General features: G+C 41.1%; 2 protein-coding genes across 4 annotated transcripts in view; one reads left to right on the forward strand and one right to left on the reverse strand.

Moving 5' to 3' along the window:
* The window catches only part of APOO (apolipoprotein O), a 275,320-nt gene that overhangs the window by 114,334 nt on the left and 139,060 nt on the right, over nt 1–21,926 (reverse strand). The window lies entirely within an intron of this gene.
* On the forward strand, nt 1,926–15,147 carry PRDX4 (peroxiredoxin 4). Of its 2 annotated transcripts, XM_054581149.1 has the most exons (8): nt 1,926–2,247; nt 5,609–5,726; nt 7,797–7,913; nt 8,790–8,912; nt 11,011–11,141; nt 12,187–12,221; nt 14,592–14,638; nt 14,871–14,936. In XM_054581149.1, the coding sequence occupies exons 1-8, from the start codon at nt 2,004–2,006 to the stop codon at nt 14,872–14,874; spliced, it is 819 nt and encodes a 272-aa protein (XP_054437124.1). In that variant the 5' UTR covers nt 1,926–2,003; the 3' UTR covers nt 14,875–14,936. The 2 variants fall into 2 exon arrangements, with proteins under 2 accessions (XP_054437124.1, XP_054437123.1); XM_054581148.1 differs by lacking the exon at nt 14,592–14,638 and having other exon boundaries at nt 1,927–2,247; nt 14,871–15,147.

Here is a 21,926-nt window from a genome sequence, read left to right on the forward strand (position 1 = left end):
AATCTAGTATTTACAATAGCAAATGCCATGTGCCAGGAGCCTTGGGAAACAGAAATGAATTCTACATCGATTTTGTCCCCAGAAAGTTGACAAGCTAATAAAAGTCAAACTGGTAGGAGAGCTTCTGTGGGATTCAGAAAGATGACAAGAGCTCACAAGAAGATAGAAGGGATCCTGGGGACATAAAGGTTACCAATGGTTCCTGTGTTTCTGGTTTGTGCTGTGTCTCTCTCACCCCAGTCCTCACCAGCCATCCTAGCAAATGGGTGAGTGATGGGGTAATTGTTACAAGATAGAACAATGCTATGATGGGGGGAAAAGGGTTTTCTAGAACTTACCAAGTCTTGATTTTTAAAAATAAGACATACCTTGAGGCAGACAGTCTTATGTCACCAAGCTGTGACTTTCCCGCTGGAAGACAATAAACAGTCTTAAAATATTGCTTTTCAGGTTAGACCTTTCTTCTCCAAATTTTCCCAGAACTTAAAAGGGCTACGGCCGGAGAGGGGAATCAGGGCTCTGTTCACCCAGCTCACTGCAAGGAAAAGAATACTTGTTAAAAGTATAAAATATAAGCCACGCAGAAGCAGAAAGGTTAATCTCAGCTTTCAGAGGAGGCAGGCTGGTGTCCTGCAATGAGACTTTTTTGGACAGGTGGAGTAGAAAGATGAGAAGACTATAAAGCAGGGCTGAGCGCTTAAGACCGCTCACCTGTAATGGCGGCAGACCAGTCACTTGTAATGGCGGCAGGCCAGTCTGCTGTAATGGCGGCAGACCAGCCACAGCAAGGATGAGGCCAGTCTCCAACGAATCTTTGTATAAGATATGGGCCTAGAAAGATGAGCAGGGCCTAGAAGGATGAGCAGGGCCTAAAACAATGCTGAGAGCAGGCAGGTGCGCGTGAGACCAGTCACAGTCGATGCCGGTTTTCCGCAAGGTGGGCCTCGCCAGGGCGCATGCGCAAACACAGGCCCCACCCCCTGGGGTGGGGCATATGATGGGCAGGACTAGGGTGAGGAATAAGTTTCAAAAGGGCAGGTTTCTGATTGGCTTCAAAGAGCTGTTGCGGGAGTGAGGAAAACAATTTGAAAATAACCAGAAACTGAGACAGGATGTCGGGAATATTGATGTTACTTACAAAATCAAGTGCTTACAATAGCAAGTGCCACATGTGAGGCGCCTTGGGAAACAAAGATAAATTTAACTTCAATTTTGATCCCAGGGAGCTGGCCAGTGTGATAGACTTCTGCGGGATTCAGAAAGATGACAAACTCCCAAAAAGATAGAAGGGGTCCCGGATCCTCCAATGTGAGGGGTTAATTGTCAGAAGATGGAACAACAATGTGCTGGGAGAGAGTCTGGTCTCCTAAAAACTTTTCAAGTCTAGATTTTTGTTTGTTTGTTTTTAAAGACAACTTGGGACAGGCTTAAGTCACCTAAATGTTTGTTTGTCCTTGCCTGCTGGAGAATAAATGGTTAGACCTTTCTTCTCCAAGTTTCAGAGGGCTAAAGCAGGGCTGCAGAGGGGATAGTAATGGCACTGTTCACGCAGATCACTTACAGGAAAAAAAACTGCTAGAAGTATAAATGCAAGCAGTTCAAAGGCAGCTAAGTTAATTTCACTTTGTTAAGGGGGATGGTGTGCGGTGTTGCGGGTTTGTGGAAGAGACGGGCGTGGAAACAGTGCAGAGGACGGGAGCTTGTGAGGCCAGTCACTGGCCAAACCAGCAAGCGGCTTTCTCAGAGTTGGGCTGAGCGCCAGCCTTGGTCCGTCCCACGGCGCAGGCGCAAATGCCGGCCTGGAGCGAGCAGGACACGTGGCGGGGCTAGGGGTGGGGGTGGTCGAGGGAACCCGGAGAGCAGGGGGCGGGGAGTGGGAGGGCGGATCAGGTCTCGCGAGGCCGCGCTCGAACTCGCGGGGTGTCTAGCGCGCGATTGTAGCTGCCTGGCGGCGGGAGAAATTGCGCTCGCGCCAAGGGACGTTTGTCTGCGCTCGCGTGGTCATGGAGGTGCCGCAGCAGCTGCCAGCCGCGACGACTCCAGCCCCCAGCCGGAGCCGAAGGCTGCTGCTGCTGCCGCTGCTGCTGTTCCTGCTGCCAGCCCAGGCTCAGCGTGTCTGGGAGGCAGAAGAGAGGCCCCGAACCCGTGAAGAGGAGTGCCACTTCTATGCGGGGGGACAAGTGTACCCGGGGGAGGCGTCCCGAGTTTCAGTCGCCGACCACTCCCTGCATCTCAGCAAAGCCAAGAGTAGGTGGTGCTCCGCCAAAGGGGTTTGACCGGTGGCAGAGTGAGGCGGGAAGGGAGGAGGGCCGGGAGACACGTGGGCCTTGCCAAAGGTGGCTTACCCGGGAGCCTGGCTAGGGCGGCACCGCCTGTGCTGCCTCCGGGCCCTGGGCGGACCTGGCTCTTTTGGGTGGGGAGGTGTCCAGCTGTGAGAAAGGGGTGGTTTCCGCTAATCAGATTTTGGACCTAGTGGTTACCCCAGAAGCCGCAGAAAAGGGAAAGGGTGGCCCTGGTCTGGGACTTGCAGGCATCGGAGGATGTTGTGCAAAATGAAACGCTTCCTCAAACATCACAAAGTGGTTGCAGCACATCGCGTCGCGTCCGTCTCCAAGTACCATTTCAGAGAAGAATACCTTAAGTCGAATAGTGATTCATAGAAAGTTTGATTAAACTGATAAGTGGCTAAACAAATGTTCAGGAGAGTAAACACTTCACCTTTCTTTTTTCATCTTATAAAGACTATTAAAAGCCCTTCCCCAAAACATGTATAATAGGTATTCTTTGTCTCTTAGAAATGAAGAACTTACTACATGGTGTACTTTGGAGGCTCTTTGTAAGGAAAGGAAGCAAAAGGAGGTTGGAAGTAATGTATTTTGGTTGATGATAAACCTCATGGCAAATTTGTGTCCTGCCAGTTTGGTTTTTGATTATTTGCATTTCTGTCCAGTGTACACAGCTAATGGCCATGTTCGGGAAGGACACGTCAGACTGAGATAGTGAGAAAGTTGTGGCCTGCTGCATCTAGAGGCTAAGGTTAGACAAAAAGAAGTGACCAAGATTAAAGGATAAAGACTGCCCCTTGCTTGCCTTTAAATGACCTGCTTTTCCTATAGATCACTTAGCATTCTGAAGATGTGTATTTGGCTTTTGTGGTTCAATTACAGCATGTTCTATGCCCATATGCAGTGAAAAAAGCTTCACAATTGTGAATCCTCAGTGTTAAGTGGGATGTTGTTGTGACTTATGATGGAGTGGGAGTAATAAATGAGAAAAACTGTTTTGCCTTAAACATTTGCAGTTCTTTCCTACTGAAAGTTAACTACTTTTGGATTTTTGTTTTTCAAAAGCCAGTCTTGCACTTTAAACTCACAGTATTTCCAAGTGCCAATAGTTTTATTTGCCTCAGAAGATATTTTGAACTATGTCAGCCAGTTAAGTGTTTATTGGCATTACATATATTTCCCATAAGAAACAAATCCCATCCAACTCTGCTCATAAAAGCAAAAACTAGTAATAGAGCTCTCTTTACAGAAAACCTTTTCAAATTTTAGGTATTTGCTACATCTCTGTCACATGTAGGCTTATATAGAATTAAAGGTACCAGGATTTCTATTCATAAAATGGAATATTATAGAACCATTTAAGTCATACTTTCAAATAATTTTTGGTAACATGAAAAGTGTTCATGATTTACTGTTGCCTTTTTTTTTTTAAGGGGTGCAACATGATCCAAATTTGTCTTTAAAAAAGACTGGAAGGAAAGACCAAAATGTCAATGGTAGTTAATGGAGTTAGGAGGAGGTTTAAGTATTCTTCTTTATACCACTTTGCATTTTCCAGAATCTTTGCTATATGATTTATATTCAAGATATTAATAGACACAAGGGGTTGCTTTGGGAATTCCATTTATAGATCTAAGCAAAATCACTGGATTCTTTTTGCTCTATAAATGGATGACAGTTTTTTCTTGAAACACTGTAATTCTTAAATCAAGAACCCAAAATTTTTAAACTCAGAATTTTGACAATATTTCTCAGATTTGGTTTTTCCCCAGTATGCTAAAATCATTAAGGACCGTCATTGTAATACATCATTATTAATTCTAACCACAAATCTATTTAATGTATCCCGTTAATCTATTCCCTTGAGTAGCATTTTCGGTGCTACTATATTTATATAACCTATATAAAATATAGAAATATGTTTATATTTATAAAAATATAAACATATTTCTATATTTTATATAGGTTATATAGGTTATATACAGCATACTATATTTATATAATCTATAACCGTACTTTATATAGTTTGCTTTATTTATAGTTTATAGTATGCTTTATATAACTATATATAAAGCATATATAGCTTGGTACCCTTCTAATTCTCCCTCCTGGCCTCTACCTAACCAGATCAGGATATTTATATGAGGTAGGCTGCTGAGCCAAGGTAAATAATAACCTCTGTGAAGTTATGTATTAACTTCGCAGAGAAATTTATATTAAGTTTGAGTCTCTTTTCAGAGTGACGATAAATGCTGGCTATTATACAAAATATAATAAATGCTGGCTGTTCTAAGCCTTACTTTCTAGGAACCGTGGTCAAACTTGGAAGCACGTATTAACTTCAATATACGTAATGGTTCTGAAAGTTTAAGTGCTATCTGAATGTAACAGAAGATCAAGGTATATTATTATCAAAGCGTGGACTGAATTAGTGTTGGGTAGAATGACTGCGTGCATTTACAAGAGAGCGGCACCAACTATTCAATTCCCATCAGGTCACTTGAAACCTGTTCAAGGGGGTCTCTTCTTTCTAAGCCCTCTAGGAAAATAATCCCAGGGTCTGGGATTTTACACTCCTGGCCTGATGTACTTGCAGATTTCCTAGTCCTTACGTGTGGCAGCAGGTCCTCCATGAGTATGTAAGAAACTGGACAGAGGTTTAAATTAGTACATCCGAAAGACTGCCATTAGGGAAAGGAACATCTAATTATTTGAAATGTAGGAAGTTGTTCAACTTGGAGGGGCTGTAGTGAAGTATCCAGTAGGGTTTAGTGCGGGGATGGAATGTGGGGGTGGGGACTGTGAGCATGAATAGAAAAAAAGTATTGTCACTAACCTCCAACTGAAATTGAGCATTTCTTTCCATATAAACGTCAGCAGCAAAGCACATTAGCTTCAGCAGTACTTGCATGTGCCTTTTGCCAGTAGACCCACACATATTTTCATGCTACCTTGCAGTTGTAGGTTGGTGTGGGTATCCTGAAACATCATTTACACTCTTCACTATTTTGGGTAGCTATTAGATCACTGCTAGATCCTACATCTTTAAAGTGTTCATAAAAGGGTACATGTATTACTAAATCACCAGTATGGGTTTTTTTTGTATTTGATAATTGCATTTCAATACAATCACTTTCCTTTGTAATTCCTCATATTCTATTTTATACATTCAATAGCACTATTCTGGGAATTCTGTAAGCTTCAACAGACTGCTGAAGAGATGCAAAGTTTTCAAAGCCTTGATTTTCAGTGATTTCCTGAGGCTCCTGTCATCCCACCAGCTTTCTCAGTGTTACAAAACATCCTGTATTCTTCTTCCTTAGTTTCCAAGCCAGCACCTTATTGGGAAGGAACAGCTGTGATAAATGGAGAATTTAAGGAGCTCAAGTTAACTGATTATCGTGGAAAATACCTGGTTTTTTTCTTCTACCCACTTGATTTGTAAGTAATAACATACATAGCAGCTAGTAAAAACCTCAGTTATTACTGATCATTAATCAAGAACACCAGTGGCCGGAGGGGAGGAGAGGGGGACAATGGCGGAAAGAAGGGGAAGGGACTAGTCGAAGAGCATGGACGAGTGGCCCATGGCCATGGACAACGGAGTGGGGATTGGCCATGGGAGCAGGGGGGTGGGCTGGGCAGAGGGAGGCAAAGGGGGAAAACTGGGACAGCTGTAATAGAGTAACAATAAAAAAGGACAGCAAATAGTTAGGAATATTTTATCTAGCTCTTGGTTCTCAAAAAGCATTTGAGATGGAGAATTTTTCCAAGGTAACACCTACCATGTATTTCAGAATCATAACCCACTAGGCCTAGTTCTCTACACTTATATCTACATGATTGTGTTGTAACATAATGATTAGAGGAAAAACACAATTATATTGATAGAGCTACACTTACTAAGGCAAGAAAATGGACTGACGTTTTATTAAAAAGCATTTAAGAGCAAGACTTCTGCCACAAAGCTATTTAATGTATTCCTGTTAAATAGAAAATTAATAAGCCCTTTTCTCTGGTGATGCCATTTAACTATGGTTTTACTATTTTTATTCTTTGCTGCATCCGTTGCTTTCCTGTGATTTGAACATTTGCCTGAAAAGATTGCATATGCTTGACTTTCCCCTTCCTTTTCCCCCGCCTCCCCTCCCTCTTTCCCTCTTGTCTCTGTTGATTTCTTTTCCTTTCAGTGTTGCTGGTCTTATTTTCCTTGCATCTTTGCATTGTTGGTTAGGTTCCGCTTATAGGTGAGATCATATGCTTAACAAATAATGCCTACTAATATAAATTATGGTTATTGTGGGAATTTTTTCCTCTTTAACTCTATGACAATGAGCACTTTTGAAGATAGAAAGTTGACTCAAAGTAAAGACTCATAGCTTTAGTCACATCAAGAATTTAATTTTATTTTGAGTGCTTTTCAAATTCCATGACAGCAAAATGGTTCCAAAAAGAATTATCCCAACTTTTATCTTTTTTCTATTTGAATATGTTTTTTGGTTACAAAAATAAGTAGGAGTTTCTTCTATCTTTGTAACTGTATATTAAAGTCCTTTTTCTGTTAGGACTAATGTTGAACTATGAAAATAAAATTTAAACTTGCAGGGAGAAGACTTAACTCATCTCTATAGGTTGTCTGTAGGCAAGCAGTCAGCAAACTTTTTCTGTACAGGGCTAGGTAGTAAATATTTTAGTCTTAGTCTTATAGTGATCTTTTTTCCAACTGCTCAACTTCCCCATCATAGCACAAAAACTCCCTTACACAATACATAAACGAATGAGTGTTGTAGCCCATTGAAAGTTTATTTACACAAAATAAGACACGCTAGATTTCGCCGGTGGCTTGCAGTTTGCTGACCCTTAAGTCTTATCCAAATCAAAGAATTCTCATAAAAATTAGTACATTGAGACTGAAACAAGTCATGAATCTACATAATAATCTTTTAAAGTAGTTTGAATAGCTAAAATGTATGATATACTTTAATTTCCAGTAGAAACCAGAAATTGAAATTTTAACATATAAAAATTACAGGCCTTCTAAGTCCATGTTATAAAACCAAAAAGTTAAAACATGTGGAATATATATGACACTAAACCTGAATTTTGGAATTAGTCTAACATAGCAGACAAATATGCTTTGGTTCTCCAGTGTTGTTTAAAACTCCATAATGAACAAGACATACGTAATTAGCAATGATCTTCTACGGTGAGGGGCTAAGACAGCTCCTTTGGAGCCGAGGGCATTTCCTCATCTCCAAAACAGAGCTGGATGCATCCAGCTCATAAGGCTGGGAGAGGAATGTAAAAGCAAATGAAGTGATAGAAGATGTGTATAGATCCTTTGAACGCTATAAAGCATTTTAGAATACTCAACCTTGAGAAGGTTCATATATAAAATTGTTCTTAATGTACATCTTTATGTACTAAACGTGTTTGTAAAGACTAAGTCATTTTAAAATTCACATATGTGCGTATTTTGAGAATACTAAGTACACTTTTTTTTACTTTCAGCACTTTTGTGTGTCCAACTGAAATTATCGCCTTTGGTGATAGAATTGAAGAATTCAGATCTATAAACACTGAAGTGGTGGCATGCTCTGTCGATTCACAGTTTACCCACTTGGCCTGGTCAGTATCTCACTCATTTGTAGGGGGAAAAAAAATGGATTTACTTTAAATTATGGGCAGACAACTCTTAACATGATAGGATTATGGTTATCAGACAATTCAGGAGTAGATCTGTCTGAGAACTGCTGGTTCAATGAAGTTACATAAAAATGCTTAAGGATTTTATAGGACATTACAAAATTGGTGGGGGGGAAGAGGCGGAGTTCAATGCAAAAGATATGATATCCATGGCCAAAACTACTGAATTGTATGATTACTTTATTATGACAAATTTGGGGTAACCTTAATCTGGAGAAAAAAATCTTTAAACTACCATTTCTCTGTTATGCAGTAGACTAGTATTAAGCCAAACTCAAAACAGCTTTTATAATTACATTTAAAGAACCAATGATTTTTAATTTTAGAAATAACTTTTAATTAATTATTTCACCTAATTAATTGCAAAGAACTGCAAGTTAAAATGACAAGAGGTGCTATTTTTCCCTGACTGACTGGCCAAAATTTCAAATATTGAACACTTTGAGGCGGCGATGACAAAGAGAGGGAGAAATGGCCCTCACATACACGCAGCTGCGCCATCACTGCTGGAGAGTAATTAGGCAATGTGTTTCAGAATTCGAAATGTGCGTGTTGATGTGAGGTTTTTAATCTGTACATTAAAAATGTGATGTGTGTCTCCATATTTAGTGTTTAAAGGATATGAATACATTATTAAGTGGGGGGGTGAGGCAAGAAAATAGAATGTATATTAGCTTTTTTTTTTTTTAGAAAAAGACTGGATATGTTGTGTTTGTTCATGTGTGTGCACATGCAGAGAGAGTGCCGTTTTGATACATCCCTTGTACTCAGCTCTGAGAGGTATATGTTCTATTACAGGATTAACACCCCTCGAAGACAGGGAGGACTTGGTTCAATCAAGATTCCACTTCTTTCAGATTTGACCCATCAGATCTCAAAAGACTACGGTGTATATCTGGAAGACTCAGGCCACACTCTTAGGTAACTTTCAGTGGTTTTATATTATGACCAATCGAAATATACTTGTAACCCTCCTTGAAATGGAGTTGGAAGATACAAGGTTTGATCAAGAAATAATATTTGCTCTATTTGCAAAAAGGTCATAGATACTCTTTAAAATAATTAGTGAGTGCCCTATGTAAACTGTGTGACTACCATGGGCTGCTCGAGCTGGAAGGTTATGTAGAGGTCTTTGAGCAGCCCTGTCATTTCACAGATAAATAGACTCGTAGACTTCTACGAACTTAGCCGAGGATATATACTTAGCTAATGGCAGAGTGCAGACTGGAACCCCGATCCCCAAACTCCTTATCCATTTCTTTCTTTCCTTCTCCAATCTCACTCCAATAATGGTTTTCCTAAATACAAAGATAGTAGTATTTAGCAAACCTGTGTCTTTGAAGTAGAAAAAATTAAGGAAATATTTTACCCAACAGCTCTCACTGGGTTACTTGAGCTAATAAATGCTAATAGAAGCCTTTGGGGGGAAAAAAGCAATTTTAGCTTTAAACAACTGTAGTTTTGTTCTAGTTATGTTATTTGTTTTTCAATGTTAGCACTTTCTTTTTTAAAGTTTTATGTGAAAGTGTCAGTATTTTATAATCCTGTTTTTAATAATAGCTTTATTAAGATATATCATATGACTCACCCAACATAAAGCATACAATCCAATGGTTTTTAGTATATTCAGAGGGTTTGGCAACCATCACCACAATCAAATTTAGAACCTTTTCATCACTTCAAGCACAAACCTCATCCCCATTAGCAGTCACTCGCCCTTTCCCCAGTTTTCTGGCTCCCACGCCTGCCTCCGTGCATTTAATCCCTTTTTTTAGCAGTGCGCATCTTCATAGCTTCCGAGTAAAAGGTCACTGGAAGATAAAATGGTTTGAGAGCTTACATGTCAGAAAATGTTTTTATTCTACTCTAATGTGGACTAATAATAGGGCTGAGTGTAGAATTATAGATTGAAAGGCATTTTCCCGAAAACATTTAAAAGCACTGCCCCCGCTACCTTTAGCTTCTGGGGTTGTTATTGAGATGTCTGTTGCCATTTTAATTTCTGATTTTTCATAAGAAGGACCTGTCTCCTCTCTGGGTGGAAGAGTAATGTTTAATAGGATTACGAAACAAGATTTCATGGAATAGATATGAAATTCCATGTATTTCTATTTAAAAAGTCTCATCATTATTTGTAATTAGCAATTAGGACAATTAGGTCCAGTACCTGAGATTTTTTTTTGAGTCCAAAGTAAGTACTGGGTTGAAATCCGTATTGACTAAAATAAAGTCCTCTGAAAAATTTTCTCTCTAGTCTACTTTAACTCTTGCAGTGCCACCCATATCTCAATAACAGGTCTTTTGGTTCAAACTACTTCATTATTCCCAGGCCATAGGAGTGAATCACACATATATTTAGGGAGAAAGGTAACTTCGCTTATATTAGTGACCTTTTTCTGCCATTGAAAAAGGAAATTAAAAAGCATTCTAAATAGTCAGTAATGAGAAAGATGGATCCCTCCTTCACTCAAAGGAAGACTGTGCTATGTACTCTCATCATTTCATTTACAGTGCATTAAAATCCAAAACCCTAGTACACATGAAGCTTCGACTATAAGTACTATAGGACATTTCACAGACAAAAACAAAATTTTAAAGCTACTGAGGGGTAGGGGGATGTAGAAGAGAGTAAAGGGGGATAAATGGTGATGGAAGGAGACTTGACTTGGGGTGGTGAACACACAATACAGTATTCAGATGATGTATTAGAGAATTGTACACTTGAAACATATATTTTATTAACGAACGTCACTCCAATAAGTCCAAATTTTTTTTAAAGCTACCATTTAACAATAACCTCAAGCTATATAGTAGATAAGTGTGGATATGAGTGAGAGAGAGAGAGAGAGAGAGAGAGAGAGAGTGTGTGTATGCATGCGCACATGTACCAGTCAAGTATGTAGTGTGTTGTTGGGTCTGTATAACAAGCCTGTGTGATTGGTACAGGGATTTACATGAACAAATACTTGTCTTAACTGAGATGAAATGTCCTCACCTCCACCACTCTTGTGTTTTATAGAGGTCTCTTCATTATTGATGACAAAGGGATCCTAAGACAGATTACTCTGAATGATCTTCCTGTGGGTAGATCCGTGGACGAGACACTGCGTTTGGTTCAAGCATTCCAGTACACCGATAAGCATGGAGAAGGTACTCTTTCTTTCTAAACATCGTAGCCTTTTGATTTTTTTTAGTTTGAGAAGAGGTAGCAGCACAGTTTGGTTTCTTATCCTATAAGTAATTTGGAAGGGTCCAAAGTCATCCGATCGATTGTTTTGAAATTATTAGCTGATCTTTTAGTAAATCAAATTATTAAAGTGCTTTTAACAAAATATCACTAATTTATACTACTAGCTGAATTAAAAGATGCAAAAATACTCATTTGCATAGTCCTTTTGGATAAGCTCAAAGAGAAAAGTTTCTGCTGCTACAATTTTTCAAATTATATTTCTTTTTTCCCCAAATTATATTTCTATAAAATTAAAATGCACCAATTTGGCAATATCTAGCAATGTAGGTTTTATTTGCATGTTTACATTATTTGATTTAGATTTTTTTCCTCAAGATAATTCAGTAATCATCAGGGTTATTCAGTATCACACTAGTAAGCTATTAATTCACCCTTTCACTCTGAGCTTTCACAGTAGCCAAATAGGAAAGGTCAAATTGTCCTCAAATAGAATATATGGTTTAAATTCCTTTCAAATGTGTGACTCGGTACCTGGGTCCAGGCACATTGTAAAAGGGGAAGCCTGCTCTCTGAATGAAGTCTCTTCGGACAAATAACAGGCCATGGTATCGGTACAAAGTAGTGCAGGAGACAGCAAATAAGCTTACTGTATGGTTATGTAAATTAAGAGATTTTTGCCATGCCCAGAACTTTCAGTTCATCAGATTCCCCAACGTTCCAACTTTCTTAAAGGGAGACTCAGTTTGGTTTCTTCAATTGTAAAACGTTACTAAACATGACTGGCCAAATGAGACTACATTAGCTGCCTACTGATAAGCTCCGTGACTGAAATGCCTGGGTGCAAGCAGGCAAGCTAACAGGAGGCGAGTCTTCATTGGCCTAGAAATGGTCTCATTAACACAGGCTCCATTTTCAATTTCATTCGGAAAAAGAAAAGCCAAGAGTTGCTGAAGAGAACAGAACTCTGTTTTTAAACTGTCTTTTGCCAATTTTTGTTCCTTTCAGTCTGCCCTGCTGGATGGAAACCTGGTAGTGAAACAGTAAGTCAGATTGATTTTTATGTTAAGGGGGATGTCTGGGGCCAAACAAAAATGCCAACCTTAAGATAATCTGTAACAGCACTGTCTGGATTTTGTAAATGAAGTAAACATTGCTCAGCAACAGTCAGAAGGGTATAGGCATTCTTTGAACTGTAGGGAGAGTAGCTAAAAGTGAAAAAAGCAGAAGATGGGCCTTCATGTTGTGAATTTTAAAGCCAAATATCTAGCAAAACATACCATTAAAGGCAAAGAAAACAAGCAAAACGTGTGTACACACATGCATGTGTGTATATATGTATATATGTGTACATATATACACACATATAAAAGCTTTTGAGAAAATCTGGCTTAACGATCATTGAAGTTAATGATTCATCATTTGAAGGCAAAAAATATTGAAACAAGTACATTGTTTCATAGGGAGGCTGTATAATTTACAGACAATCCCAGAAGCAGCCACTGGCCAAAGTACAAATTATAAACTTGCTTGAACCCTTTCTAATGAACATGTTATCTTCTAAAAATCAAAGAGTTTTATACAAACTGTAGTTAGGAAAAATACTAGAGCCTCAGAGGAAGATATCATTAGAAAAGAAAAATATAGACTCCTAAGACTTTCTTCCTTAGCAACACCCCCCCAAAAAAACACAGTACCATTAGCTATAAACAATGAAACGTAGAAATTCACTCTATAACCTCACTCAGATTAGGTAAAGTAACATTTCACTGATTTTAAACTAGTTTTTGATGGAGGTGCAAACGAGCTTTGCCCTTGTGGGTCAAAGTTAATGTTACAGTACAACCTTATTCACCTCTACATAGATCTGATGGATATCAGATGGATTTGAAGTTAAACATTAAAGGCACTGGGAGCACTGGGTACTTTAAATTATAAATTAGTCATTAGGTTAATTTACAATTATTGACCATGAGGCTCACAGATAGAAATACGGATCAGAAGCTGCAGGCATCACCTGAGAAGCCTTAAAAGGCGTTTCTGGGTAAGGTCACTCCGCCTGGAGCTGTAGCAGAGCCAACAGTGCCTGACACAGAACGTCGCCGACCGCAGGCATGTGCTGAGAGAACAGGGTGAGGAACGGGAGAGGAAGGGTGAACTAGGTCAAGAAACAGAGCTGTGAAGGGGAGAAGAAAAGAAAGTAGCGGGAGAGGGGCCTGCAGGATCAAAAAGGTTACTGGTGGTGTTTCTGTGAAGAGACGTGGAGTTTTCGTGTCCATATCCCTCAGTCCCGTGTTGGCCCCCCCCCCCGCCCCATGGTGTATTGGCACAGGCCTCCTGGTTTGTCTCCCAGACCTGCTTTCTCCCCGCCAGTGCATGTCACTCTCCCGACAGAACCTTGAGCGGCTCCCCAGCACTCAGGACAGAGTCCCGATACCCAGGGCCCAACCTTCAAGCCTTTGCATTGTTTGTTTCCACTGCTCTCTCCCAGGTCACCTTCCCTATGATTCATGTGCAAACACTGCTCCCACTGAATCACAACTCATTCCTCCAGACAAGCCCTGCTTTTTCACACCTTTGTGCCTTCCCACAGGTCTGTCTGTCTAGAGCCTGGAACACCTGTGCCCTTCTCTAAATTCTACTGCTCTTTAAAAGCCACCTCTACTCAGACCCCTAATGCCATCTCAGCCGCCACAGAGTCACATGACCTGCGTCAAACATGATATTGCGCACTGCATCAAAACAGTCACATACACGGACATCTTTCCCACGTGCTCGTACAAGCCTCAAAGGCGGGGGCCATGCTAGTAATCCTGCATCCCCCCTGCCCAGCCCTCTATTGGCACATCATTATTCCATAAGCACCTGAAGATTGAATTTAAATGCAGACAGGTAACAAACTGGCAAAGTCAATGCTTCCAGAAGTGATGCCTGAAAAACTAGATAATGATTATTTTATGCTGAAGAAAAATTCTGAAGAAAACACATGAAACTATTATAAGCTGCTTGCAAGAGGGTTTTTTATATGTAAGGATAAATGTACTTTACCTATAACTATCAAGTAACATAGTTAATGTGAGGTCAACTTATATGGAAATTTCAAAAAAAAATTAAAAAGTCCAGTAGGTTTCTAAGGCTGTGCTCTAGTAGGGAGCATTTTGTTTCTGTTCGGAGTATTTGTTCATTCACTAAATAGTTGTTGAAGGTAATACTCCGTGTTATAGTGGAGTAGTTTTTATTTTAACTTTGCAGTTTGAGGTCAAAAGGTTGCTTTCTGGGCCTCCAGAAACTCCTTTTGAACACACTGGCCCCTTCCCAGGGGCCTGTGGCATAGCAACACTTCACCAGCAGACGATTTCACAAATTCATTAACATCTGTAGCCATGCTCTCTCAATGTGTTTGGTTTAATTAGATCAAACCTGAAGATGCCATGAAAGCCTGGTGGCCGCGAGAAGAGCTGTAAGTAAATTTGGGGTGCTTGAGTACAGATGTTAATTCAGAACGAGTTACGTTCCTCTTGGGGTAGCAGAGATTAGGAGGTAGGACAAATCCAGTTCTTGCTATATGCACCTGATAGATTTTGGTGCACAAGAACAGTCACATTCCTCAGTCAAGACAGGCAACTACTACCACACTGCTAATGATGTGCTTTGGCTTCTAAAATGAATAATCTGCTCTTTTCTTCTCATAGATAATCCCAGATCCAGCAGGAAAACTGAAGTATTTCGACAAACTGAACTGAAAAATACTTCCTCAGGTTCTGATGCTTGAACGCTGTCAATAAAGGACACCGTTACTACCACGTTGAGTTACACTAGTTATTTCTTGGAGAATATAAAAATCCAAGTCAGGCTTCAAAGATAATTTAGTGTTGAAGTCAGACACTGAGGCCAAAAGACAGGCACTTATTCTCTCTCCAAACTAAGAAATGTCCCCTGGAATCAAACTAGGAACAACAATAACTAAACACTTATGTAGAACTGATAATGTGCCAGGCGTCATGTTAGGCAGATTACATGCGTTATTTCATTTAATCCTCACAGCAACTCTTTTGAGTTCTTTATTTTACAGACAAGGAAACTGAAGCTCAGATAAAGCGCTTGTCCAGTCGACAACTAGTTAGCAAAGGTAGAATCAGACTTGGAACCCCAGGCAGACTCATTCTACTTTCTGGGCTCTGACCGTTCCACTGTGGACCACCCCTCTGTACCCCCGAGGGTGGCCGGAGAGGCTAGGTTGTGAGCAGTCGTCTTCCATGGTACCTGTGGAGGGACAGCTGAAGCCAGAGCTCACTGCCCTGTACAACATAAAGCCATTTAGACACCACCACCCCCTTTCTGTAAATTCATGCTTCAACTTACACCAAATTGGTAACAACTTACATGTTTAAATTCAGTTTAACAAATGCTGGATCCCTAAACGTAGCTAGCTCTTCACAAATCACCACCTATAAAGCTGAACTCCGATACTACTACAACACCCCTTTGCCACTCCAACATGGCAGTGACTGTACTGTGATCATTTGCAGGTGAGGTGTGCCATGTGAGTATGTTCTACATGCTAGCTCACAGGTGCAATTTTAGAAGCCAGCCTATTAGTCGAGTTGAAAACTGCTGGTCCTTGGGTGTTCAAACAGGTTTGTAATAATCTTGTCAATACAATTGGTATCCTCAGATTTCTTCTTTCCAACCTGAAAGTACAAATTTTTTACTCATGGAATAGCCTGTATCTTCTTGGTTAATAGTTTCCATTCTCTCGAGCTTTTTTACTGTGTTCATTTGAGGTATGTTTACAAGGACAGCTATTTTTATATCTACAGGGTCCAGCAGAGGTAAGGCCTGCTTGAGTGTGGTTGGTAGGGTAATAATATGGGTGTAATATTCTATAGTTTTCATTTGAGTATTTCATCTAAAATGTCACGTGATATGCCTGAGTATGATATTGTTATGTTACAGAATTACATGCTTATGATTTTCTAATAAAAGATCTTGTAATAAAAAAGGGGCTTTATTTGTGCCGGACCCTGTATTCCAAAAAGCCAGTCGTTACTGTTGCCTTCAACACACAGCAGCTATTGATCGCCTACACTAAATGCTTGATATGTATCAGTAGCCAAAGACAACTTTCTGCCCTTAGGGAGCTTAGTATTTCATTACTGAAGCAGGTGTTGATAGTGTCATAATTTCTGGGCATCTACAAATAAAGGAAAATACATCCTGACTGACCGCTTTCATATCAATTGGGTAATATAGACATGAATAAAATAGCATTACATGCACTCCTCTGCTTTTTTTCTCACCTATCCCTTCAAACAGATGACTTCTGAAAGCCCACAGGTCGAAAATTATATCCTAAATACGATCCTATGGCTGTTCACAGGAGACTGGGAAGGGTGTCCAGCAAGGACAGTGCCCCCACTAAGGATGGGCACCAGGCCTGACAGGGTCACAGCTACAGGAGCCCAATTCCCAGAACGTGCTGACCCAGAGCAGTGCTGCTCACCTGGGGACAGTTTGCCCCCAAGGGACAGTAATGTCTCGGAGATATTTTTGGCTGTCACATCTGTGGGGGAGCATCTGGTGGGTAGGGCCGGGGTGCTGCTTAACATCCTACACCGCACAGGACAGCCCCACAGCAAAGACCCCTGGCCCAAGGTGTCCATAGTGGCAAGGCTGAGACACCCCTCTCTAGAGACAGCTGCCAGCCAGCCATGGAAAGGCAGAGACCAGTACAGTTTAGTAGCTGTCCCTGCAGCAGGAGGGCGGACCACGCCGTGGCATTTGGAGCTTATCCAAAATAATAGGTCAAGAGGGAACCTGAAGTTTCTATGAAATATACTAGACCATGTCTTTTCAGTGCACAAATACATACATATACATATACATATACATCTCTCTCTCACCTGTAATTCCATACTTCTCCCTCCAAGTTCTGATCTTCTGTTGACTATTTCCTAGTTAAGCTTTGCCAGCATACTGAGCTCCACAGTGACTGCAGCGGGTTCTTCCAGGGATTTCTTAGCACCAACCCCCCAAGTCTCATGCAAAAAATCAGTCCCCACTCCCATCATTTCTTCTCTGCCCATGGGCACATCTAATCCTACACCCTAAAGTCTCCATCTGTCAGTAGACTTCCAGGTGGTATATTTTGTTCTCAAATATGTTAACCACTATTTTACTATTTAATGATATTTTGTAATCTAATTCCACCCCCAATCTGGTATCATGAAATGCATCCTTGTATTTCATTACCCATGAACTTTCAATGCCATCTCAATGAAGTATCTTTGAATAGATTAATTAATATATGAATGGGATAACATGTGAATCTCAGGTCAACAGCTCCATAAAGGTCTCTACATCAGGAGAGATATACAGGGTCCAGCAGAAGTAACACCTGCTTGAGTGTGGTTGGTAGGGTAGTAATACGGGTGTTATAATTTGTAGTTTTAATTTGAACATTTCACCTAAAGTGTCATACGGTATGCTTGAGCGTGATATTGTTATGTTACAGAATGACATGCTTATGATTTTATAATAAAAGATTTTGTAACAAAAGGAGACGCTATTTGTGCCAGACCCTACTGTATATGCCTGTGTGTGTGTACATACACATATACACACGTACGCATCTATAAACTCATTAAAATATTTACCTACCTTTTAAAACAAAAATGTTTAGTGTAGTATTTAGTCTTAGATAGCAAAGCAACTTTACCAATTCCACTACTAACATAGTAACAATTTGGCATGTTGTACACTTACGTAAAATCCTAACAATATAGTTGTAAAGGTCCACCTTCCTGAGGCTTAACTTTACAATTTTTTAAATGTAAAATTCAAAAGCATTCCTGGCTGGTGTGATTCAGTGAACTGAGCGCCAACCTGCAAACCAAAGCATCACCAGTTCGACTCCCAGTCGGGCACATGCCTAGGTTGCAGGCCAGGTCCCCAGTAGGGGGCGCACAAGAGGCAACCACACATTGATGTTTCCCTCTCTCCCTTCCCCTCTAAAAATAAATAAAATCTTTTTTTTAAATTTCAAAATCCAAGTCAAACACCCAAGTTCACCTAAATCCTGCATTTGTTCATGCAGAAAATATTTATTACCTACATCTGCGCGAAGTACTTCACAAGGCAGTGTGGATAAAAAGCATGACACAACCTCTTCCCTCAAGAAGCCCATGGTCTCCCCAACAAAAGCACATAGAAAGCGCAATACAGTGCAATAAATGCCAACAACACTGTGGCCTGCGGTGGCTCCAAGGCGAGCATGAGCAACTACCGTGGTACCTCGGTACTCGTCGCTAATTCATTCCAATGAGTGGCGAGCAAGCAACGATTGATGAAGCATTTTCTCTTGCAGCATGGTGTGATTCTTGCAGGTTCTAGCAAGTGCTGAGTACTGAAACATTTTCTCTCATCAAAATGCTACAAGTATGAGGTTTCACGAGTCCTAAGGCACCACTGTGCAAGGGAAGATTGGGATAAGGGAAGGTGTTACAGAGGAGGGGAGTGTAAACCCATTTCCTATTCCTCCACTGAAGGCCCTATCACCTATGAGTGTACTGTCCTTATATAAGACAACTGTACTTGGGCCCTGGCTGGGTAGCTCATCATCCCCATATGCCAAGGTTGCAGGTTCAGTCTCTGGTCAGGGCACATACAAGACTCAACCAATGAATGCATAAATAAGTGGAATAACAAATCAATGTGTTCTCTCTCTTTCTCTCTTCCTATCTCTCAAAATCAATAAATAAATTTCTTAAAAACTGTACTTGAGACCCAATCTAAGACCCAGAGCACTAACTGGTTTTCCTCTCTCATGATAATGTGCTGGAAGATGGCACATACTTTAGAGTTGACTGGCTAGGATTAGAGGTTCAGGATTAGAGGACTGGCTAGGATTAGAGGTTCAGGATTAGAGGACTGGCTAGGATTAGAGGTTCAGGATTAGAGGACTGGCTAGGATTAGAGGTTCAGGGTGTGACCCAAGGTGAGATGGAAAGAAAGTAAGAGTTGAATCCGCAGGTGTGATTTCATCAACTTCAAATTCTGTTCCTTTGTAAAGCTCAGTCAGGACATCAGAAAGGAACTCTTACATTTTGTGACAGGTAAAATGGACCTGGAGATTATTATGCTATGTGAAATAAGCCAGTCAGTGAAAGACAAATACCATATGACCTCACTTATGTGTGCAATCTAATGAACAACATAGACTGACAAAATAGAAACAGAGGCATGGCCACATGGAACGGACTGACAGCTGTCAGAGGGGGGGGGAGAGGGGGACTGGATGGAAGGGGAAGGGATTAGCAAAGAACACAGGTGCATAACCCACAGACACAAGCAACAGTGTGGTGAAGGCCTGAGGGAAGGGGTGGTGAGAGCTGGGTGGGGGTGGGCAAAGGGGGGAAAATGGGGACATCTGTAGTAGTGGAAACAATAAAAGTAAAGTTTTAAAAAGAAATAAATGGTATTTTGCAAGTTTTCTATTAAAGGGACTACACTGCACAGTAACCCAAAGGCCACGAGATGGCGCCCGGCGCACTGAAATCCCTGAGACACCTGCGAAGTACTGAGCCCCTCTTCAGGCTAAACTAAAAAAAGCCACAACTAACTTGCAAGCACTTTTGTTTTGTGTTTTAAAACAAAATTTAAGTACTAAAAAATTCAGAGCAATTCAAAACAAAGTACAACTCATGCAGTCACCTTAATTTGTACTGGGAGAAGGTAGATCGTGACGTGGACAATGCAGACAAGCAAAGGGAACATACAGACAGGATATTCGCGCCACCATGAGAAAGGATCCACAGAGTCAAATGGGCACACACGACACAATGCAAAGCACGCTAACGCGAACTCTTTTCTAAAGAAACCAGTGATAGAGACTCCATCCTCGAAGACTGCTCATTGGCGAAATACCTACACAAAAACTAAGAACTTGGTAATAAATGCCTGAAGTAAGACTGGGGTGTATGAGCATGGACTAAAGCACATCCAACCCACATTAGGAAGTTCCACACTAGACACACGGCAGAGCTGGTACAGGTTAAAAGTCTGCTGGTCTTTAAAGAGGGACAATACACTAAATAGCTAGGACCTATCAGGTACCTTCTGTAGTTTGCTTCCTCTTGTCCTCTAAAAGTCCTATACTGAAAATTAAAGCCTATAGTTCTTATTATTTAAAAACATTTTATTGACAAATAACAGATTTTGGGTTAAGACTCTGATATCCAAACTTACTCAAATAATTAAAAAGACAAAGAGTAGTTTTTAAAAGTTCAATCTCAGTAGAATTCAAAGAAAGGCAATTAATGAATGTCATTTTCACCTACGGAAATAGCAAATAGGTTTTTAAAAGAATAGGATACAATTTAGTGAAGTTCAGAAAAATCACTGATGAGTGAGTGAATGTGTGCTACTGTTCTGGAGGGTTATGCGAAATACATAATCAAAGCCTCCAACACGTATATACTATTCTGACCTAGACATCACTTCTCTCGTTTTCCTAAGGAAATAATTTAACGGCTAAATGTTTTAGCCACTTAGGATATTTACTGCAACACTGCTTAAAAGAGCAAGGAAGTTCTGGAAAAAGCTGCAGTGCACATCAATAAATGGATGAGTGGATAAGATACAATCTACACAATAGGATGCAGTAGGTCCCTTCACTGAACTCCACTTGACACACACATCTCCCCAGAACCTGTCCCTTCTTCCCTCATCAGATACCACAGGGACCCCACCAGCTTGTAGGCAGGTATGCAAACTGCTGAGCTGAAGGGCCAGGTGAGGCTCAGGATGGTAGCAAGTACTGAGGGGGGAGACAAGACCGAAGCTAGCCCGCTCGCAGCGTGCCCCGCAGCCTGGCTTCCAGGAGCCAACCCACACACCTCCACAGCAGTTGTTTGTTCCCGTGACTGACCCTGCCAGAAACGCTTGTTCAGAGTAACCGTGACTTCCATTAATACTAGCCTCATCTGATTTTCTTTCAAAGCGTGCCAGCTAATTCTGAGGCAAAGCCCAGTGTGTGGCCACCAATCCAGAGCCCACACTAAAGACTGCATCCTTCCCAGGAGCACCTTTCAGAGATGATTTTCTTCTCTGCAGCCTGGTCTTTGTCTCTCCTGACCTTGATCAACTCCCTGTCCCATCAAGGGAGAGACTGTCTTGGCTGCAGACTCACGGGAACACCTCCCTTTGGGTGACACTGTGATACTGGGTAGAGCCTCCCCAGGTGACAATGTGATACTGGGTATGGCCTCCCTTGCTACATTCCTAGAAAGTAGTACACCCTACCGGTCAGGAGTGTCCTCGCCCCACACACCCTTGCTCTGAATCCCAGCACTGCCTCTTGCTAGTGGTGGGACCTCGGCAAGTGGCTTAACCCCTCTGTGCTTCGGTGTCCTGAGCGATCCGACCCTGGGAGCCGGCCACAACCTACCTCATAGTGTCGATGGAAGAAAGAAAGGAGCTAATACATGTCAAGTGCTTAGGATAGTGCGTACATAGCACAAGGCAAGCGCTCCATAAGCGTAAGCTGCTGTTACTACTACTGTTTTTGTTTTTTGATGATCTATCCGCCCAGCCCCCAGCACAGGTGCTAGGAGCCGTCTGGCGGAAGGATGAACACGCAGCCCTGGGCTTCCTCATTTGGCTCATCTCTGAACACCTCTACTTAGGACTTTAGAGCTGGAGCTGCCCACAAACCTTCCGGAATGCCACATCCTTCATCAAATCCCTTC

Source organism: Pteronotus mesoamericanus, unplaced genomic scaffold (assembly GCF_021234165.1).
Source record: "Pteronotus mesoamericanus isolate MK-2021 breed Mesoamerican mustached bat unplaced genomic scaffold, CSHL_Meso_final contig_65, whole genome shotgun sequence".
Taxonomy (NCBI): Eukaryota; Metazoa; Chordata; class Mammalia; order Chiroptera; family Mormoopidae; genus Pteronotus; species Pteronotus mesoamericanus.

Excerpts from the sequence above, each read along its gene's own strand:
- PRDX4 (XM_054581149.1), top strand. The coding sequence starts at position 2,004 with ATGGAGGTGCCGCAGCAGCTGCCAGCCGCGACGACTCCAGCCCCCAGC. Across the intron at positions 2,248-5,608 it reads GCATCTCAGCAAAGCCAAGA|TTTCCAAGCCAGCACCTTAT; the intron begins GTAGGTGGTGCT and ends CTTCTTCCTTAG. Across the intron at positions 5,727-7,796 it reads TTCTTCTACCCACTTGATTT|CACTTTTGTGTGTCCAACTG; the intron begins GTAAGTAATAAC and ends TTTTACTTTCAG.